This window comes from Oncorhynchus mykiss, chromosome 25, assembly GCF_057628025.1.
Source record: "Oncorhynchus mykiss isolate SJ-2025 chromosome 25, ASM5762802v1, whole genome shotgun sequence".
In the NCBI taxonomy this organism is placed as follows: domain Eukaryota; kingdom Metazoa; phylum Chordata; class Actinopteri; order Salmoniformes; family Salmonidae; genus Oncorhynchus; species Oncorhynchus mykiss.
Window position 1 is genome coordinate 11,885,001 of NC_143046.1, and position 18,220 is coordinate 11,903,220.

General features: G+C 45.4%; 1 protein-coding gene across 4 annotated transcripts in view; it reads right to left on the reverse strand.

Moving 5' to 3' along the window:
• LOC110504561 (zinc finger protein 711) overlaps positions 1-18,008 on the reverse strand; it is a 20,467-nt gene extending 2,459 nt beyond the window's left edge. The window contains exons 1-10 of one of the 4 annotated variants that reach the window (XM_090220129.1): positions 17,785-18,008; positions 16,026-16,104; positions 15,733-15,820; positions 15,229-15,497; positions 14,676-15,072; positions 12,283-12,432; positions 10,419-10,556; positions 5,273-5,410; positions 4,058-4,224; positions 1-1,290 (exon numbers count right to left, since the gene is read on the reverse strand). The exon at positions 1-1,290 is cut by the window's left edge and continues 2,459 nt beyond it. In XM_090220129.1, the coding sequence (XP_090076255.1) occupies positions 148-1,290; positions 4,058-4,224; positions 5,273-5,410; positions 10,419-10,556; positions 12,283-12,432; positions 14,676-15,072; positions 15,229-15,497; positions 15,733-15,811 (2,481 nt within the window). In that variant the 5' untranslated portion in view covers positions 15,812-15,820; positions 16,026-16,104; positions 17,785-18,008 and the 3' untranslated portion in view covers positions 1-147. Of the gene's footprint in view, positions 1,291-4,057; positions 4,225-5,272; positions 5,411-10,418; positions 10,557-12,282; positions 12,433-14,675; positions 15,498-15,732; positions 15,821-16,025; positions 16,105-17,784 lie in introns of all 4 variants that reach the window. The other 3 variants (XM_090220128.1, XM_090220127.1, XM_036969680.2) reach the window with 3 other exon arrangements.
• Positions 18,009-18,220: the final 212 nt, after the last annotated feature.

Here is an 18,220-nt window from a genome sequence, read left to right on the forward strand (position 1 = left end):
ACCAGTAGAAAAAGAGAAGCAGTCAGTCAGAATGTTATCGTCGCTAGCCATCTAAATGTACCATTCCATCCTTATCAACTTCCTAAACGTGTTCCCCCTTTGTCGTGTGAATCAGGTCTACGTAGACCGAGTGTGTGCAGTCTGTTTCTATCCGGGTAACGTTGTGTCGTCACTGTATTCACAACGCTCCATCAACATATCTTTGTGATGCCTGGCTATGTGCTGGCTCTTCTCCGAGGGCCTTCGGAAGCCTTTACAGCAGTAGTCACAGCAGTGGGGGTATTCCTTGGTGTGGATCGAGATCACGTGGCGTTTGAATCCTGAAGCGTCCGGGCTGTTGTACTCGCAGTACTGACACTGGTACACCTTCCTCCCGCTGTGGGTCTTCATGTGTTTCTTCAGCTCCGTGGACTGGCGGAACCCTCGCCGGCAGCGTTTACACTTAAAGGGGAGGTCCTTGGTGTGAACGGACAGGATGTGTCTGCTGAGGGTGAAAGGTTCAGAGGTCGTGAAGTTACAGTGCCTGCACTGGTGCACCTTGTTGCCCTTGTGCATCTCTGAGTGTTTCTTCAGCTCAGAGGGCCGGTGGAAGCCCTTCTCACACACGTCACACTGGTGAGGGAAGTCTTTAGTGTGAACAGATATGACGTGTCGCTTTAGATCAGAGGAGTTGGTGCTCTTGTGTTCGCAGTGGGGACACTGGTGGGTCTTGTGGCCCTGCACCATCTCTGTGTGCCGCTGCAGCTCCCCTTCGTCAGCGTAGGCCTGGGGGCAGTGGCCACACTTAAAAGGCAGGTCGGCACCGTGCTTGCTCTTGATGTGAGTCTTTAGGTTGGACTGGTCTGCACAGCGAAAGTCACAGTGCGGGCAGCAGTACGGCTTCTCCCCCGTGTGGGTCCGCATGTGCTTCTTGAGCTCTGACGGGTGCCGGAAGCCTTTAGTGCACTCCACGCACACGTGGGCAAAGTTCCTGCTGTGAACGGCCAATAGGTGGCGGTTGAGGAGCCCCTGCTCTGCAGTCTCATAGTCACAGTACTTACAGTGGTGCAGTTTGGACTCCTTGTCCCTCAGGATCAGCTTGTTAGATCCTAGCTGGCTGTCTTCGTGGTAACGCCGGGTGTATTCTGTGTAGGTCCTATTGTATTCTGGGTACTCTGGGGTGGTCCTGTTGTATTCTGGGTACTCTGGGGTGGTCCTGTTGTAGTCCGGGTACTCTGGGGAAGAGGTTCGGTCTCTGTCACTGCGATGAACCAGTAGCTTGTGGGACTCCAGGTGGTTGTGGAAGTTGACCTTGAAAAACAAAACAGAATTTATTTATAGCTCGTTTCACAGACATGTCACAAGAGCAACACACTTAACAGGGAAAAGTAGGAAGGGAAACAACACAACAACGTAATAATATAAAACAGGTTGTTTCCATCCTGGAGGCTGATTGGTTGATATATGGGAGTTGTGGGACAACAACTCCTGCAACATACCATGAAATATCCATCTCATTATTCCACTGTCCCTCAGCCCAGGCAGGCAATTCATAAACTTTATCTCCCGAGGGGAAAAAAAGCATCTACACATAATTCTTTCAATGCTACCATTTGATTTGCAACAGCTGGAGGTTGAATAAACCTACCTGTAAGCCTCTACGACCTGTGCAAAAATGTATCGTTTTACAAATGCGATCTCTCCTGTGCCAATGGGCTAGCTAGCCCAAGAATGAACGTGAAACTAATTATTCACCATGGAAACAGTAAACACTCAGAATTCCATTCATTCAGCAGTGCAGTTTGTTTGTTTACCTTTATTTAACTTTATTTAATTTGTTCTTAATTTGTTCTAGTTAAGAACAAATTCTTCTTTTCAATGACGGCCTAGCAACAGTGGGTTAACTGCCTGTTCAGGGGCAGAACGACAGATTTTTACCTTTTTACCTTTACCTTACTAGTCCAACGCTCTAACCCTGCCGCCCCTGCAGTGTGGCCTATTGGATATTTATTCAAATAATTATTTATAAAAATATTTTCTCTCGTCATCATTTAATCTCCGCTAGCTAGCTACAGATGAAGTCGGAAGTTTACATACACTTAGGTTGGGGGTCATTAAAACTTGTTTTTCAACCACTCCACAAATTTCTTGTTAGCAAACTATACTTTTGGCAAGTCGGTTAGGACATCTACTTTGTGCATGACACAAGTAATTTTTCCAACAATTGTTTACAGACAGATTATTTCATTTATAATCCACTGTATCATAATTCCAGTGGGTCAGAAGTTTACATACACTAAGTTAACTGTGGCTTTAAACAGCTTGGAAAATTCCAGAAAATTATGTCATGGCTTTAGAGGCTTCTGATTAGCGAATTGACATAATTTGAGTCAATTGGAGGTGTACTTGTGGATGTATTTCAAGGCCTACCTTCAAACAGTGCTTGACATGGGAAAATCAAAAGAAATCAGCCAAGACCTCAGAAAATAAATTGTAGACCTCCACAAGTCTGGTTTATCCTTGGGAGCAATTACCAAACGCCTGAAGGTACCACGTTCATCTGTACAAACAATAGTACGCAAGTATAAACACCATGGGACCGCGCAGCCGTCATACCGCTCAGGAATGAGACGCGTTCGGTCTCCTAGAGATGAACGTACTTTGGTGCGAAAAGTGCAAATCAATCCCAGAACAACAGCAAAGGACCTTGTGAAGATGCTGGAGGAAACAGGTACAAAAGTATCTATATCCACAGTAAAACGAGTCCTATATCGACATAACCTGAAAGGCCACTCAGCAAGGAAGAAGCCACTGCTCCAAAACCACCATAGAAAAGCCAGACTACGGTTTGCAACTGCACATGGGGACAAAGATCAAACTTTTTGGAGAAATGTCCTCTGGTCTGATGAAACAAAAAATAGAACTGTTTGGCCATAATGACCATTGTTATGTTTGGAAGAAAAAGAGGGAGGCTTGCAAGCTGAAGAACACCATCCCAACAGTGAAGCACGGGGGTGGCAGCATCATGTTGTGGCTGCAGGAAGGACTGGTGCACTTCACAAAATAGATGGCATCATGAGGAGGGGAAAATTATGTGGATATATTGAAGCAACATCAGACAGGAAGTTAAAGCTTGGTCGCAAATGGGTCTTCCAAATGGACAATGACCCCAAGCATACTTCCAAAGTTGTGGCAAAATGGCTTAAGGAAAACAGAGTCAAGGTATTGGAGTGGCCATCACAAAGCCCTAACCTCAATCCCATATAAAATTTGTGGGCAGAACTGAAAAAGCGTGTGAGCAAGGAGGCCTACAAACCTGACTCAGTTACACCAGCTCTGTCAGGAGGAATGGGCCAAAATTCACCCAACTTATTGTGGGAAGCTTGTGGAAGGCTACCCAAAACATTTGACCCAAGTTAAACAATTTAAAGGCAATGCTACCAAATACTAATTGAGTGTATGTAAACTTCTGACCCACTGGGAATGTGATAAAAGCTGAAAATATAATTCTGTCTACTACTATTCTGACATTTAACATTCTTATAATAAAGTGGTGATCCTAACTGACCTAAAACAGGGATTCTTACGAGGATTAAATGTCAGGAATTGTGAAAAACTGAGTTGAAATGTATTTGGCTAAGGTGTATGTAAACTTCCGACTTCAACTGTACATGCGAATGATTTGTTTAGCATAGCAAAGTCGAATGAATAGAATAATTAGAATAAACGACCAGCCTGCTAGGTAGCAACTTCAGAACGCAAAAACAAATGTACTCATAAAAAATAAAGTTTTATAATTATAAAATATAATTCATATTTTTTATAAATATGTTGGCAACCGTTTCAAAAAAGCAATAATGCCCTCGAACCTGGGAATTATACCCGGGAATTATAGTGGCTTCACCTTGGGCCTCAGAACAGACCTTGTCAGAAGTTGTCATATGATAATTCCCGGGGTCTCAGGCATTACTGCTTAAATAAAATAAAAGAATAGAGAATGAAGGGGAGAAGAAAAGAGGAGTAATAACAGATAAGGTCCAACGACGGGAACATCAGAGATATGAGAGACGACAGAGACCTTCTTGTTGGTGGTGAAGTCACAGTCGGTACACTGGTACTTCTTAAGGTGGTGGTCAGGATGGTTCTTCATGTGGCACTTGAGGAAGTCTTGTGACCTGAACTTCTTACCGCAGATGTGACAGGGGTAGACGGTCAGGGGCATGCCGTCTGGACCGATGATCACAGCTGGGATGAGACAGGGAGATACTGTATATTACTGAGGACTAGATAAAAAAAAAACTCACTACAAGATCACTACATGATAATGTAATGTCTGTCTGTACCGGCCTGGCACTGCCATGATAATGTAATGTCTGTCTGTACCGGTCTGGCACTGCCATGATAATGTAATGTCTGTCTGTAAAGGTCTGGCACTGCCATGATAATGTAATGTCTGTCTGTACCGGTCTGGCACTGCCATGATAATGTAAAGTCTGTCTGTACCGGCCTGGCACTGCCATGATAATGTAATGTCTGTCTGTACCGGTCTGGCACTGCCATGATAATGTAATGTCTGTCTGTACCGGTCTGGCATTGCCACGATAATGTAATGTCTGTCTGTACCGGTCTGGCACTGCCACGATAATGTAATGTCTGTCTGTACCGGTCTGGCACTGCCATGATAATGTAATGTCTGTCTGTACTGGTCTGGCACTGCCACGATAATGTCTGTCTGTACCTGTCTGGCACTGCCACGATAATGTAATGCCTGTCTGTACCGGTCTGGCACTGCCACGATAATGTAATGTCTGTCTGTACCGGTCTGGCACTGCCACGATAATGTAATGTCTGTCTGTACCGGTCTGGCATTGCCACGATAATGTAATGTCTGTCTGTACCGGTCTGGCACTGCCACGATAATGTAATGTCTGTCTGTACCGGTCTGGCACTGCCATGATAATGTAATGTCTGTCTGTACCGGTCTGGCACTGCCACGATAATGTAATGTCTGTCTGTGCCGGTCTGGCACTGCCACGATAATGTAATGTCTGTCTGTACTGGTCTGGCACTGCCACGATAATGTCTGTCTGTACCGGTCTGGCACTGCCACGATAATGTAATGTCTGTCTGTACCGGTCTGGCACTGCCACGATAATGTAATGTCTGTCTGTACTGGTCTGGCACTGCCATGATAATGTAATTTCTGTCTGTACCAGTCTGGCACTGCCATGATAATGTAATGTCTGTCTGTACCGGTCTGGCACTGCCATGATAATGTAATGTCTGTCTGTACCGGTCTGGCACTGCCGTGTCTCTCCCTTCCTCTTCTTCTTCCTGATCTTCTGTTTGAGGGCTCTGTTGGTACCCTGACCGTCTCTGATCTGAATGTAGGGCCTGGTCCCTCCATTCTTCACTGTGTCCACACTGTTATCTATATATAAACAGCAGGGGGGAGAAACCTACTTCAGAAAGTATTCAGGCACTTTGATTTCCCCCCCCCCAAATCTACACACAATACCCCATAATGACAAAGCAATTTTAAATTTTTTTTTATAGAAAATGTATAAAAAAATATCTCATTTACATAAGTATTCAGACCATTTACTCAGTACATTGTTGAAGCACCTTTGGCAGTGATTAGTCTTCTTGGGTATGACGCTACAAGCTTGGCACACCTGTATTTGGGGAGTTTCTCCCATTCTTCTCTGCAGATCCTCTCAAGCTCTGTCAGGTTGGATGGGGAGCGTCGCTGCACAGCTATTTTCAGGTCTCTCCAGAGATGTTCGATGGGGTTCAAGTCTGGGCTCTGGCTGGGCCACTCAAGGACATAGAGACTTGCCCTGAAGCCACTCCTGCGTTTGGCTGTGTGCTTAGGGTCGTTGTCCTGTTGGTGAACTACCCTCCAGTGTGCGGTGCTGAGCACTCTGGAGCAGATTTCATAAAGGATCTCTCTGTACTTTGCTCTGTTCATTTTTCCCTCGATCCTGACTAGTCTCCCATGATGGTGCCACCACCATGCTTCACCGTAGGGATGGTGCCAGGTTTCCCCCAGAAGTGATGCTTGGCATTCAGGCCAAAGAGTTCAATCTTGGTATCATCAGACCAGTGAATCTTGTTTCTCATGTTTTGAGAGTCCTTTAGGTGCCTTTTGGCAAACTCCAAGTGTGCTGTCATGTGTCTTTTACTGAGGAGTGGCTTCTGTCTGGCCACGCTACCATAAAGGCCCAATTGGTGGTGTGCTGCAGAAATGATTGTCCTTTTGGAAGGTTCTCCCATCTCTACAGAGGAACAATCAGGTTATTGGTCACCTCTCTGACCAAGGCCCTTCACCCCCGATTGCTCAGTTTGGCCAGGTGGCCAGCTCTAGGAAGAGTATTGGTGGTTCCAAACTTCTTCCATTTAAAAATCATGGAAGCCACTATGTACTGTGTTCTTGGGGACCTTCAATACTGCAGAAATGTTTTGATACCCTTCCCCAGATCTGTGCCCCAATACAATCCTGTCTCTGAGCTCTATGGACGATTGATTCAACCTCATGGCTTGGTTTTTGCTCTGACATGCACTATCAACTGTGGGACCTTATATAGACAGGTGTGTGCCTTTCCAAATCACCTCTGGCATTGTGTTGTGTGACAACAAAACTGCACATTTTAGAGTGGCTTTTTATTGTTCCCAGCACCTGTGTAATGACCATGCTGTTTAATCAGCTTCTTGATTTCAGATCAAAATCAAATCAAAATGTATTTGTCACATACACATGGTTAGCAGATGTTAATGGTCACATACACATGGTTATCAGATGTTAATGGTCACATACACATGGTTAGCAGATGTTAATGGTCACATACACATGGTTAGCAGATGTTAATGGTCACATACACATGGTTAGCAGATGTTAATGGTCACATACACATGGTTAGCAGATGTTAATGGTCACATACACATGGTTAGCAGATGTTAATGGTCACATACACATGGTTAGCAGATGTTAATGGTCACATACACATGGTTAGCAGATGTTAATGGTCACATACACATGGTTAGCAGATGTTAATGGTCACATACACATGGTTAGCAGATGTTAATGGTCACATACACATGGTTAGCAGATGTTAATGGTCACATACACATGGTTAGCAGATGTTAATGGTCACATATACATGGTTAGCAGATGTTAATGGTCACATACACATGGTTAGCAGATGTTAATGGTCACATACACATGGTTAGCAGATGTTAATGGTCACATACACATGGTTAGCAGATGTTAATGGTCACATACACATGGTTAGCAGATGTTAATGGTCACATACACATGGTTAGCAGATGTTAATGGTCACATACACATGGTTAGCAGATGTTAATGGTCACATACACATGGTTAGCAGATGTTAATGGTCACATACACATGGTTAGCAGATGTTAATGCGAGTGTAGCGAAATGCTTGTGCTTCTAGTTCCGACAATGCAGTAATAACCAACGAGTAATCTAACTAACAATTCCAAAACTACTACCTTATACACACACAAGTGTAAAGGGATAAAGAATATGTACATAAAGATATATGAATGAGTGATGGTACAGAGCGGCATAGGCAAGATGCAGTAGATGGTATCGAGTACAGTATATACATATGAGATGAGTAATGTAGGGTATGTAAATAAAGTGGCATAGTTTAAAGTGGCTAGTGATACATGTATTACATAAAGATGCAGTAGATGATATAGAGTACAGTATATACATATGAGATGAGTATGTAAACAAAGTGGCATAGTTAAAGTGGCTAGTGATACATGTATTACATAAAGATGCAGTAGATGGTATTGAGTACAGTATATACATATGAGATGAGTATGTAAACAAAGTGGCATAGTTAAAGTGGCTAGTGATACATGTATTACATAAAGATGCAGTAGATGATATAGAGTACAGTATATACGTATACATATGAGATTAATAATGTAGGGTATGTAAACATATTAGGTAGCATTGTTTAAAGTGGCTAGTGATATATTTTACATCAATTCCCATTATTAAAGTGGCTGGAGTTGAGTCAGTATGTTGGCAGCAGCCACTCAATGTTAGTGGTGGCTGTTTAACAGTCTGATGGCCTTGAGATAGAAGCTGTTTTTCAGTCTCTTGGTCCCAGCTTTGATGCACCTGTACTGACCTCGCCTTCTGGATGATAGCGGGGTGAACAGGCAGTGGCTCGGGTGGTTGTTGTCCTTGATGATCTTTATGGCCTTCCTGTGACATCGGGTGGTGTAGGTGTCCTGGAGGGCAGGTAGTTTGCCCCCGGTGATGCGTTGTGCAGACCTCACTACCCTCTGGAGAGCCTTACGGTTGTGGGCGGAGCAGTTGCCGTACCAGGCGGTGATACAGCCCGCCAGGATGCTCTCGATTGTGCATCTGTAGAAGTTTGTGAGTGCTTTTGGTGACAAGCCGAATTTCTTCAGCCTCCTAAGGTTGAAGAGGCGCTGCTGCGCCTTCTTCACGATGCTGTCTGTGTGGGTGGACCAATTCAGTTTGTCTGTGATGTGTACGCCGAGGAACTTAAAACTTACTACCCTCTCCACTACTGTCCCATCGATGTGGATAGGGGGGTGTTCCCTCTGCTGTTTCCTGAAGTCCACAATCATCTCCTTAGTTTTGTTGACGTTGAGTGTGAGGTTATTTTCCTGACACCACACTCCGAGGGCCCTCACCTCCTCCCTGTAGGCCGTCTCGTCGTTGTTGGTAATCAAGCCTACCACTGTATTGTCGTCCGCAAACTTGATGATTGAGTTGGAGGCGTGCGTGGCCACGCAGTCGTGGGTGAACAGGGAGTACAGGAGAGGGCTCAGAACGCACCCTTGTGGGGCCCCAGTGTTGAGGATCAGCGGGGTGGAGATGTTGTTACCTACCCTCACCACCTGGGGGCGGCCCGTCAGGAAGTCCAGTACCCAGTTGCACAGGGCGGGGTCGAGACCCAGGGTCTCGAGCTTGATGACGAGTTTGGAGGGTACTATGGTGTTAAATGCTGAGCTGTAGTCGATGAACAGCATTCTCACATAGGTATTCCTCATGTCCAGATGGGTTAGGGCAGTGTGCAGTGTGGTTGAGATTGCATCGTCTGTGGACCTATTTGGGCGGTAAGCAAATTGGAGTGAGTCTAGGGTGTCAGGTAGGGTGGAGGTGATATGGTCCTTGACTAGTCTCTCAAAGCACTTCATGATGACAGAAGTGAGTGGTAGTCGTTTAGTGAGTGGTAGTGAGTGAGTGGTAGTCGTTTAGCTCAGTTACCTTAGCTTTCTTGGGAACAGGAACAACGGTGGACCTCTTGAAGCATGTGGGGACAGCAGACTGCGATAGGGATTGATTGAATATGTCCGTAAACACACCGGCCAGCTGGTCTGCGGATGCTCTGAGGACGCGGCTGGGGATGCCGTCTGGGCCTGCAGCCTTGCGAGGGTTAACACGTTTAAATGTTTTACTCACCTCGGCTGCAGTGAAGGAGAGTCCGCAGGTTTTGGTTGCTGGCCGTGTCAGTGGCACTGTATTGTCCTCAAAGCGGGCAAAAAAGTTATTTAGTCTGCCTGGGAGCAGGACATCCTGGTCCGTGACGGGGCTGGTTTTCTTTTTGCAATCCGTGATTGACTGTAGACCCTGCCACATGCCTCTTGTGTCTGAGCCGTTGAATTGCGATTCTACTTTGTCTCTATACTGACGCTTAGCTTGTTTGATCGCCTTGCGGAGGAAATAGCTACACTGTTTGTATTCGGTCATGTTTCGGTCATGATTTGCCACACCTGTCAGGTGGATGAATTATCTTGGCAAAGGAGAAACGTTCACTAACAGGGATGTAAACAAATGTGTGCACAACACTTGAGAGATACACTTTGTGTGTATGGAAAATGTCTGGAAACTTTTATTTTAGCTTATGAAACATGGGACCAATACTTTATGTTGTGTTTATATTTTTGTTCAGTGTAGTAAACATACTTAGAAAAGATGGATATGTCTGCATCTTGTTACTGTCAGATGTTTAACTAACAAAAATGGACTGCCATTGGAATTGGAGTTGATTTCAAGGCAATACATAAAAAACTGTAAATACACAACTTGAAGCAACCACATATTTAGTCATAGAGCACGTTGTGATTGGCCAGAGAGAGGCCAAGCCTTAACACACCCACAATTTGTTTATTCATCAAAACCCAGTCCTTCGCTCCACCGTCAGCACTGAGATTATCATTTGGGGTTGTGAAAATAGCAAAAATATTTCTGACACGCCCCCGAACAGATAGTGGTACTGCCAACGCTTGGATTTACCATTTCAATAGGTTTGTTTTAATAGAGCCCATAGTTGTGTGTGTGTTATATCCAGCTGAAGGAATGCTGTTATTACTGAACATAAAATCAGTTGATCACAAGACAGTAGTGAATCCTTATTCCTTACCATAGGCAGCAGCCCAGGAGACCGGGACAAACATCTTGCTGTTTGGAGAGTCATCTAGCTGGTTCTCCTGGACTGCTGAAGTCTCTTCCTCTCCAACAATCACCTCCATGTACACCTGCTCTGCCATGTCTGACACATCTGTAAACACACAGAGACAGACAGATTCAGGAACAACCCTCACCCTCCTCCTCATCTACACCTGCTCAGCCATGTCAGCCCGGTCTGGAAAACAGAGACACATGAGATGTACAAACACTTTCTTCATTTTCCCGAAGCCCTGTTCAAATCCTTTTGAAGTGCACCTGTGAAAACTATTTGTTGGAACCTTTTTGTTGTTGTTGACCCGTCCAGTCACGTTTCATCACATGATTGGACAGGTGAAATGAAAAACATTCACAGCTGCAGTCATGTGAGTTATTTCTTCAAAGAAGAGTGTTTACTCACTGATATCTTCCTCTGACTGGGATTGGTCCTTCACAGCCATGTCCGTCTCCTCCCCCAGACCCCCTCCCCGGCCATGTCTGTCTCCTCCCCCAGACCCCCTCCCCGGCCATGTCTGTCTCCTCCCCCAGACCCCCCCCCCCCCCCCCCCCCGGCCTTGTCTGTCTCCTCCCCCAGACCCCCCCCCCCTCCCCGGCCATGTCTGTCTCCTCCCCCAGACCCGCCCCCCCCCCCCCCCCTGTCTGTCTCCTCCCCCAGACCCCCCCCCCCCCCCCCGGCCTTGTCTGTCTCCTCCCCCAGACCCCCCCCCCCCCTCCCCTGTCTGTCTCGTTTGGAGGTTAGATAGCACAGTATTTATAATTAAATATTGATAATATAATAAGTGTCATATGGAAGTAAACTTATGAGTCACGTGACATGGTGTGTGTGGTCCTCTCACTATGACTCAGGAAAGCGGTTTATTAGACTGCAGATGAAAAGTGAAATAAACTTCACAGGGTGGTGAAAGAGCACGGTGATCTTGTTGTTCCTTTCCAATAAATATCGATGGTCTAATTCTGGTGACATGATGCTCGACTGCCGTTTGACAAATAAACATACTCAGGCTTTTATCCATAATAATCTCAACATGTAGACTAGTCTATCCTCACCGTATACATGAGATGTTGTGCCAAGACCAGTGTAGGCACACCTGACAGTTAACGTAACAGTTTGTGACAAAACTATAGAGTTACAAATGGAAACACATCGACCTTGAGATTTTTATTCACCACATGAAAACGTAAGCGGAAAAGTACATTGTGTGCACTACGTCATTACACACTGATTTATATCAAATCAGCAACAAGTCCGTTGCTGGTGGCAAAATGCACATATTATCTTTATGCTGATTTTGGAATTTTCACATGAAAATCTGGTTGCCAATTGGATGGAAACCTAGCTAGTAAAACACAGTTTACACCATCTCTCTACTCCTCTGAGGAAGCCTTACCGTCTAAAGTATCATATCCATGTATGTAGCTGATACTACAAGTTAGAAGATAATAGTTTGATGCCATTCACAGTATGCAAATGCTGCTTCGCGTTTCAATTGACATGAGCCTCTTGAAATGTTGGGACTCTTTGATGAAAGAATGGTGCTTTCAAGACAACTGGGAACTCTGAAATAACCGAGGTCAAATCATAGCGTCGTTGATCTTCAGGTCGGAAATTCGTAGCTCAAGAAAGATGCCAGAGGTTCCGAGTAGGGACGACCGTTCAAAACGATTTTTCCCAGTCCGAGTTTTTTTTTTAATGCATTCCCAGTTGTCTTGAACGCACTGTAGTCTGAGATTTCCGAGTTCCCAGTTGTCTTGAACGCACTGTAGTCTGAGATTTCCGAGTTCCCAGTTGTTTTGAATGTGACAGTACCAGTACCACTCACCTATCTCCACATCGTCATCGGCCTCTGCTTTGAAAATGTAGACCTTGATGACCTCTGACCCCTCCTTGTTGGAGCCATCGTCCTGCATCATCTCAGTAGTGATCTCTAGAGGAGTGTCTCCTATGTCCAGTTTCTCACCAACGTCATCCACTGGATGGACACAAATAACACATCGCAGTTAGCTTTTACCGCACAGCAGGGTAGGACAACAACAAGGACTTGGGAGGCAAAAATGTCCAGAAGAGCTCACGAAATGCTCTCCAAACAATCCTTCAGATGTATTCTAGCCTATTAATTTGCAGTAGTTGTCAACAATGATTAAAAATACACAACAACCCCACACTGTAGAGCACTAATCACAGCAAATCATTCAATGAAATCAAGTCTTTTTATACACTAAACAAAAATAAAAACGCAATATGCAACAATTTCAAAAATGCATACTGTACAAAACCTGTAACTCAGTAATACAGAAATCAGTCAATTGAAATAAATTCATTAGGCCCTAATCTATGGATTTCACATGACTGGGTTGTCACAGACAACTTATCAAAAGAAGGTAGAGGCGTGGATCACAAAACCAGTCATTATCTAGTGTGACCATTTGCTTCATGCAGCGCGACATCTCCTTCACATAGAAGTGATCAGGCTGTTGATTGTAACCTGTGGAATGTTGTCCCATTGGCTGGGGGAAGTTGCTGGATATTGGCGGGAACTGGAACACGCCGATCCAGAGAATCCCAAACACGTTTTTTTAATTTTTTATAACTAGGCAAGTCATTTAAGAACGAATTCTTATTTACAATGATGGCCTACACTGGCCAAACCCAGACCAATTGTGCGCTAAACACAGCCGGTTGTGATACAGCCTGGATTCGAACCAAGGCATCTGTAGTGATGTCTCTAGCACTGAGATGCAGTGCCTTAAGACCGCTGCGCCATTCTGGAGCCCAATGGGTGACAGGTCTGGTGAGTATGAAGGTCATGGAAGAACTGGGACATTATTGATTTTATTTTTTATTTATTCGTTATTTTACCAGGTAAGTTGACTGAGAACACGTTCTCATTTACAGCAACAACCTGGGGAATAGTTACAGGGGAGAGGAGGGGGATGAATGAGCCAATTGTTAACTGGGGATTATTAGGTGACCATGATGGTTTGAGGGCCAGATTGGGAATTTAGCCAGGACACCGGGGTTAACACCCTTACTCTTACGATAAGTGCCATGGGATTTTTAATGACCTCAGAGAGTCAGGACACCCGTTTAACGTCCCATCCGAAAGACGGCACCCTACACAGGGCAGTGTCCCAAATCACTGCCCTGGGGCATCATCCAGGAGCATCTGGTCTCCCATCCAGGCACTGACCAGGACCAACCCTGCTTAGTTTCAGAAGCAAGCCAGTAGTGGTATGCAGGGTGGCATGCTGCTGGCTTATTATCAGGGTAGCATGCTGCTGGCTTATTATCAGGGTGGCATGCTGCTGGCTTATTATCAGGGTGGCATGCTGCTGGCTTATTATCAGGGTGGCATGCTGCTGGTTTATTATCAGGGTGGCATGCTGCTGGCTTATTATCAGGGTAGCATGCTGCTGGCTTATTATCAGGGTGGCATGCTGCTGGCTTATTATCAGGGTAGCATGCTGCTGGCTTATTATCAGCTTGCCAAAATTAAGTACAGATCCTTGTGACATGGGGCCACGCATTATCATGCTGAAACATGAGGTGATTGCGGGTGGATGACTGGCACAACAACGGGCGTCAGGAGCTTGTCGTAGTATCTCTGTGCATTCAAATTGCCATCGATAAAATGCAATTGTGTTCGTTGTCTGTAGCTTATGCCTGCCCACACGATAACCACCATGAGGCACTCCGTAAACAGCAGCAAACAACTCGTCTACACGACACCATACACATGATCTGCGATTGTGAGGCCGGTTGGACATACTGCCAAATTCTCTAAAACGACATTAGAGGTGGCTTATGGTAGAGAAATTAACAGTAATTTCCCTGGCAACAGCTCTGGTGGACATTCCTGCAGTCAGCAATCCAATTGCCCACTCCCTCAAACCTTGAGACAAAATTGCACATTTTAGAGTGGCCTTTTATTGTCCCAAGCGCAAGGTGCACCGGTCTAATGATTATGCTGTTTAACCAGCTTCTTGATATGCCACACCTGTCAGGTAGATGGATTATGTTTGCAAAGCAGAAATGCTCACTAATAGGGACGTAAACACATGTGCACAACACTTGAGAGAAATAAGCTTTTTGTGCTTATGGAACATTTCTGGGATCTTTAATTTCAGCTTATGAAACATGGGACCAACTCTTTACATGTTGCTTTTACATTTTTGTTCAGTGTAGGTTGTAGGGCTAGTTGGTTAGTTGACTCACAGGAGATCATGAGGTAGTCCTCCGAGGTGCTCTTCACATCCTCCTCATCCTCGTCAGTCTGCAGAGAGACAGCCTCCACCTCCAGCTCCTCATGGGCCTGGATCACTGTCTCCTCCTGCCCCACCTCCTCCCCAACCAGCACCTCCTGGTCCAAGCCCTCCACCCCATCCTCCTCCTGGTGCTCCACAAAGAGCTGGTCTGGCATGTGGTGGTGATGGTGGACTGAGCCCTGAATGAGGTCTGAGGTTAGAACATGGTGAAGGTGGTGGTGGTGGTGAGATTCCATAGCCACTTCGGCACCCAGCAAGTGCTCGTGGCCGATGTCAGGGCCTTCAATCACCTCCGTCTCTAGGTCTTCTTCGAGACCCTCGACCATCTGTGTCTCCAGCTCCACCAACTCCGTCTCCAGGCCCTCCACCTCCGTTGTCTCCAGGCCCTCCACCTCCGTCGTCTCCAGGCCCTCCACCTCCGTCGTCTCCAGGCCCTCCACCTCCGTCTCCAGGCCCTCCACCTCCGTCCCCGTCTCAAGGCCCTCCACCTCAAGGCCCTCCACCTCCGTCTCCAGGCCCTCCACCTCCGTCTCCAGGCCCTCCACCTCCGTCTCCAGGCCCTCCACCTCCGTCTCCAGGCCCTCCACCTCCGTCTCAAGGCCCTCCACCTCCGTCTCAAGGCCCTCCACCTCCGTCTCAAGGCCCTCCACCTCCAGGCCGTGCTCCAGCAGAATGCCTTCGTCCGTCATGACGTCAGACAGGAGCATGCCCTCTGGCATGGACACCACAATGTGATCCCCTTCGATGTGGGCCAGGCCCCTCATTCCTGCCACTGTACAGGGAAACCGTAAGAGGGGGAAGATTATTACAGGAAAGTTTCCACTGCAGCCCTGGTTTGGACTGAGGCTTTCCTCTTAGTGGAAAAACACCCAAAAAAGGACTAAGATACAGCTACACAAGACGTTGCTGTAGTGTGGTCAGCATCTAACTTTGCACGAGGCATTGGGCTCTCAAGTGAAGACTAATGAACACAACATATACATTATCAAAAGGCCATGTTGACCTACCAAAGTCTTGCATGATCATGGTGTGGGGCATCTTTAACTCCTGTGTGTGTAGCTCCAGGATCCCTCCACCGTGGTCCATCTCTTTGATCTGAAAACGGTGTAAATAAAATGATTCAAGTTAGGCCTACACATCATTTCAGAGGTTCTATATTCAGAGTGCTGAACTAGGATCAGTTTGGCCTTTAGATCATAATGAATAATATTACATGGACAGATCCTAGATCAGCACTCCTACTCGGGAGACACTTTGTGGACACAGGCCCTGGATATTGATTAGTGTCAGTGTGTATTACCTTCACATTTGATGCCAATGCTCTCTAAAATAAGAACAGTGTGTTGCTGGTGTTTCTTCCTTCCATCGGGGAGAGAACCCTGCAAAGGAAGGGACAACATAAGCTGTGAGATAGATGCCACTGAAAACATTGATCTTTCATCCATGCACCATGAGAGGAAATGTGGGAAAGGCTGATGACATCACCTACCCGGTAGATCAAATCAAATGTTATTTGTCACGTGTGCCGAATACAACAAGTGTAGACCTTACAGTGAAATGCTGAATACAACAAGTGTAGACCTTACAGTGAAATGCTGAATACAACAAGTGTAGACCTTACAGTGAAATGCGGAATACAAGCCCTTAACCAACAATGCAGTTAAGAAAAATAAGTGTTAAGTAAAAAAATAAAAATAGATCAGTAAAAAAATAAAAGTAACATGTAACAGCAGTACAATAACAGCAGGGAGGCTATATACACCGGTTAGTCCAGGTAATATGTACACATATGTAGAGTTAAGGTGACTATGCATAGATAATAGAGGCAATGCAAATAGTCTGGGTAGCCATTTGATTCGCTTATGGCTTGGGGGTTAAGAGCTGTTTAAGAAGCCTTTTGGACCTAGACTTGGTGCTCCAGTATCGCTTGCGGTGCGGTTGCAGAGAGAACAGTCTTTAACAAGATATTCTCCGTGTAAGCTATTTTATGATGATAACGATGTTGAAACTGCAGTATTCTAGCTGCTGGTGTCTGTCTTGCCATAATTCATGTCTGGAAAAAACATGACCACATTCTCAACTGGTGCTGCAGTGGAAAGTGTTGATTAGTTAACACTTGTTGATGCCATTTGAGTCAGTCCTAGCTTATGAATATGAATGAATTATGAGATATAGAGCCATATATTTCTATTACGAGACCGTTCCAGCTTTAAAATGTCGAAAAGGACCTAGAACGGATATCTTGTTTTTCCTGCTTAACTGTAATGATTTGCGCGTCCCACACACGCCCACCGTTCATTGCCCAATTTAATGGTTACCTGGATTATGCATCTGAAGCAGGGCAAACTAGCGAGCAACTCGCTATTTAAAAGAAATCAAGATAACCAACTAGCTAGTGTTACCACATCCACCTGATTGCCAAATGTCCGTGGTAAAACTTGCAAACATGTTAGTCAATCCACATTCATTGGGTGGGATATATGTAACGGGCTAGTCAGCTAGTTAATAACTAGATAAGCTACCTAGCTAGCTAAGCAAGCTTGTTTGGCGCTGTGCAGACGTTTTGCTGCGGATGCCGACATCTGGGGGGAAATTTCACAAACGCAACGTTGTGCAATACTGCAAATAAATTAAATGTATATAGAACAGTCATATATCGTTGAACTGTGTGTGTGGTGCTTAATGGCTGTTCTTTACGGTATATTCTTGAAACGTTGCGCCCACAACAACGTTAGCCAATTTCGGTTCCGCCATTTTGGTTAGATAGCTTGTTAGCGTGTTTTAAAACTCCAGAAACCTCCACAAAATGATTGGTGCTAAATGAACAACTTGATACGCAAGCGATACCACAATGTAAACACAAGCGACGTGTGCATTCACAACATTTGTCGATGCATTTTGAATTGCGAAGGGACATTAGCTGGCTAGCCTAGCATTTTAGCTATCGCATGCGGCATAATCAACCATGTTGTTTTCCGAGGGGCTGAAGGCCCACAACAGCCGAATGGGCCCTAGTCTCATATACGATATGCAATTTCAATCGTCTCGAATGCTTTTACCTGATTATGGACTCCTTCAAATATATCGTCGTTATTTCTTCTTTCTCGGTTTTGTCTGTTATTGTTAGGGTATATTTTTTCGACACTAAGCTAAACGCGGCCTGTACATTTGGATCCCCGGGCACTCTTTCCGAGGCCTGGGCCAATCACGTTGCTCGCTTGCAACCAAGGGAGGGCAGACTATGCGTGGCCTCGTTTAGCGCTGATCCCTGTCTATTTGCGTCACGCAAGGGAGAGCTTCGAGTCCAAATCGATGTTATCAAGTTGATAGACAACGTACCATTTACCTATTGATCAGGATTGTTACAGCAGTTGATTAAATAAAAATATACTTGTGTGATTATCAAGCAAGGTTCAACATTGGATAGAGGACAGCAGTGCATTGAAGTTACAATCAATCATGTGCATGCATACACACTCACAGTTCCTATTAAAA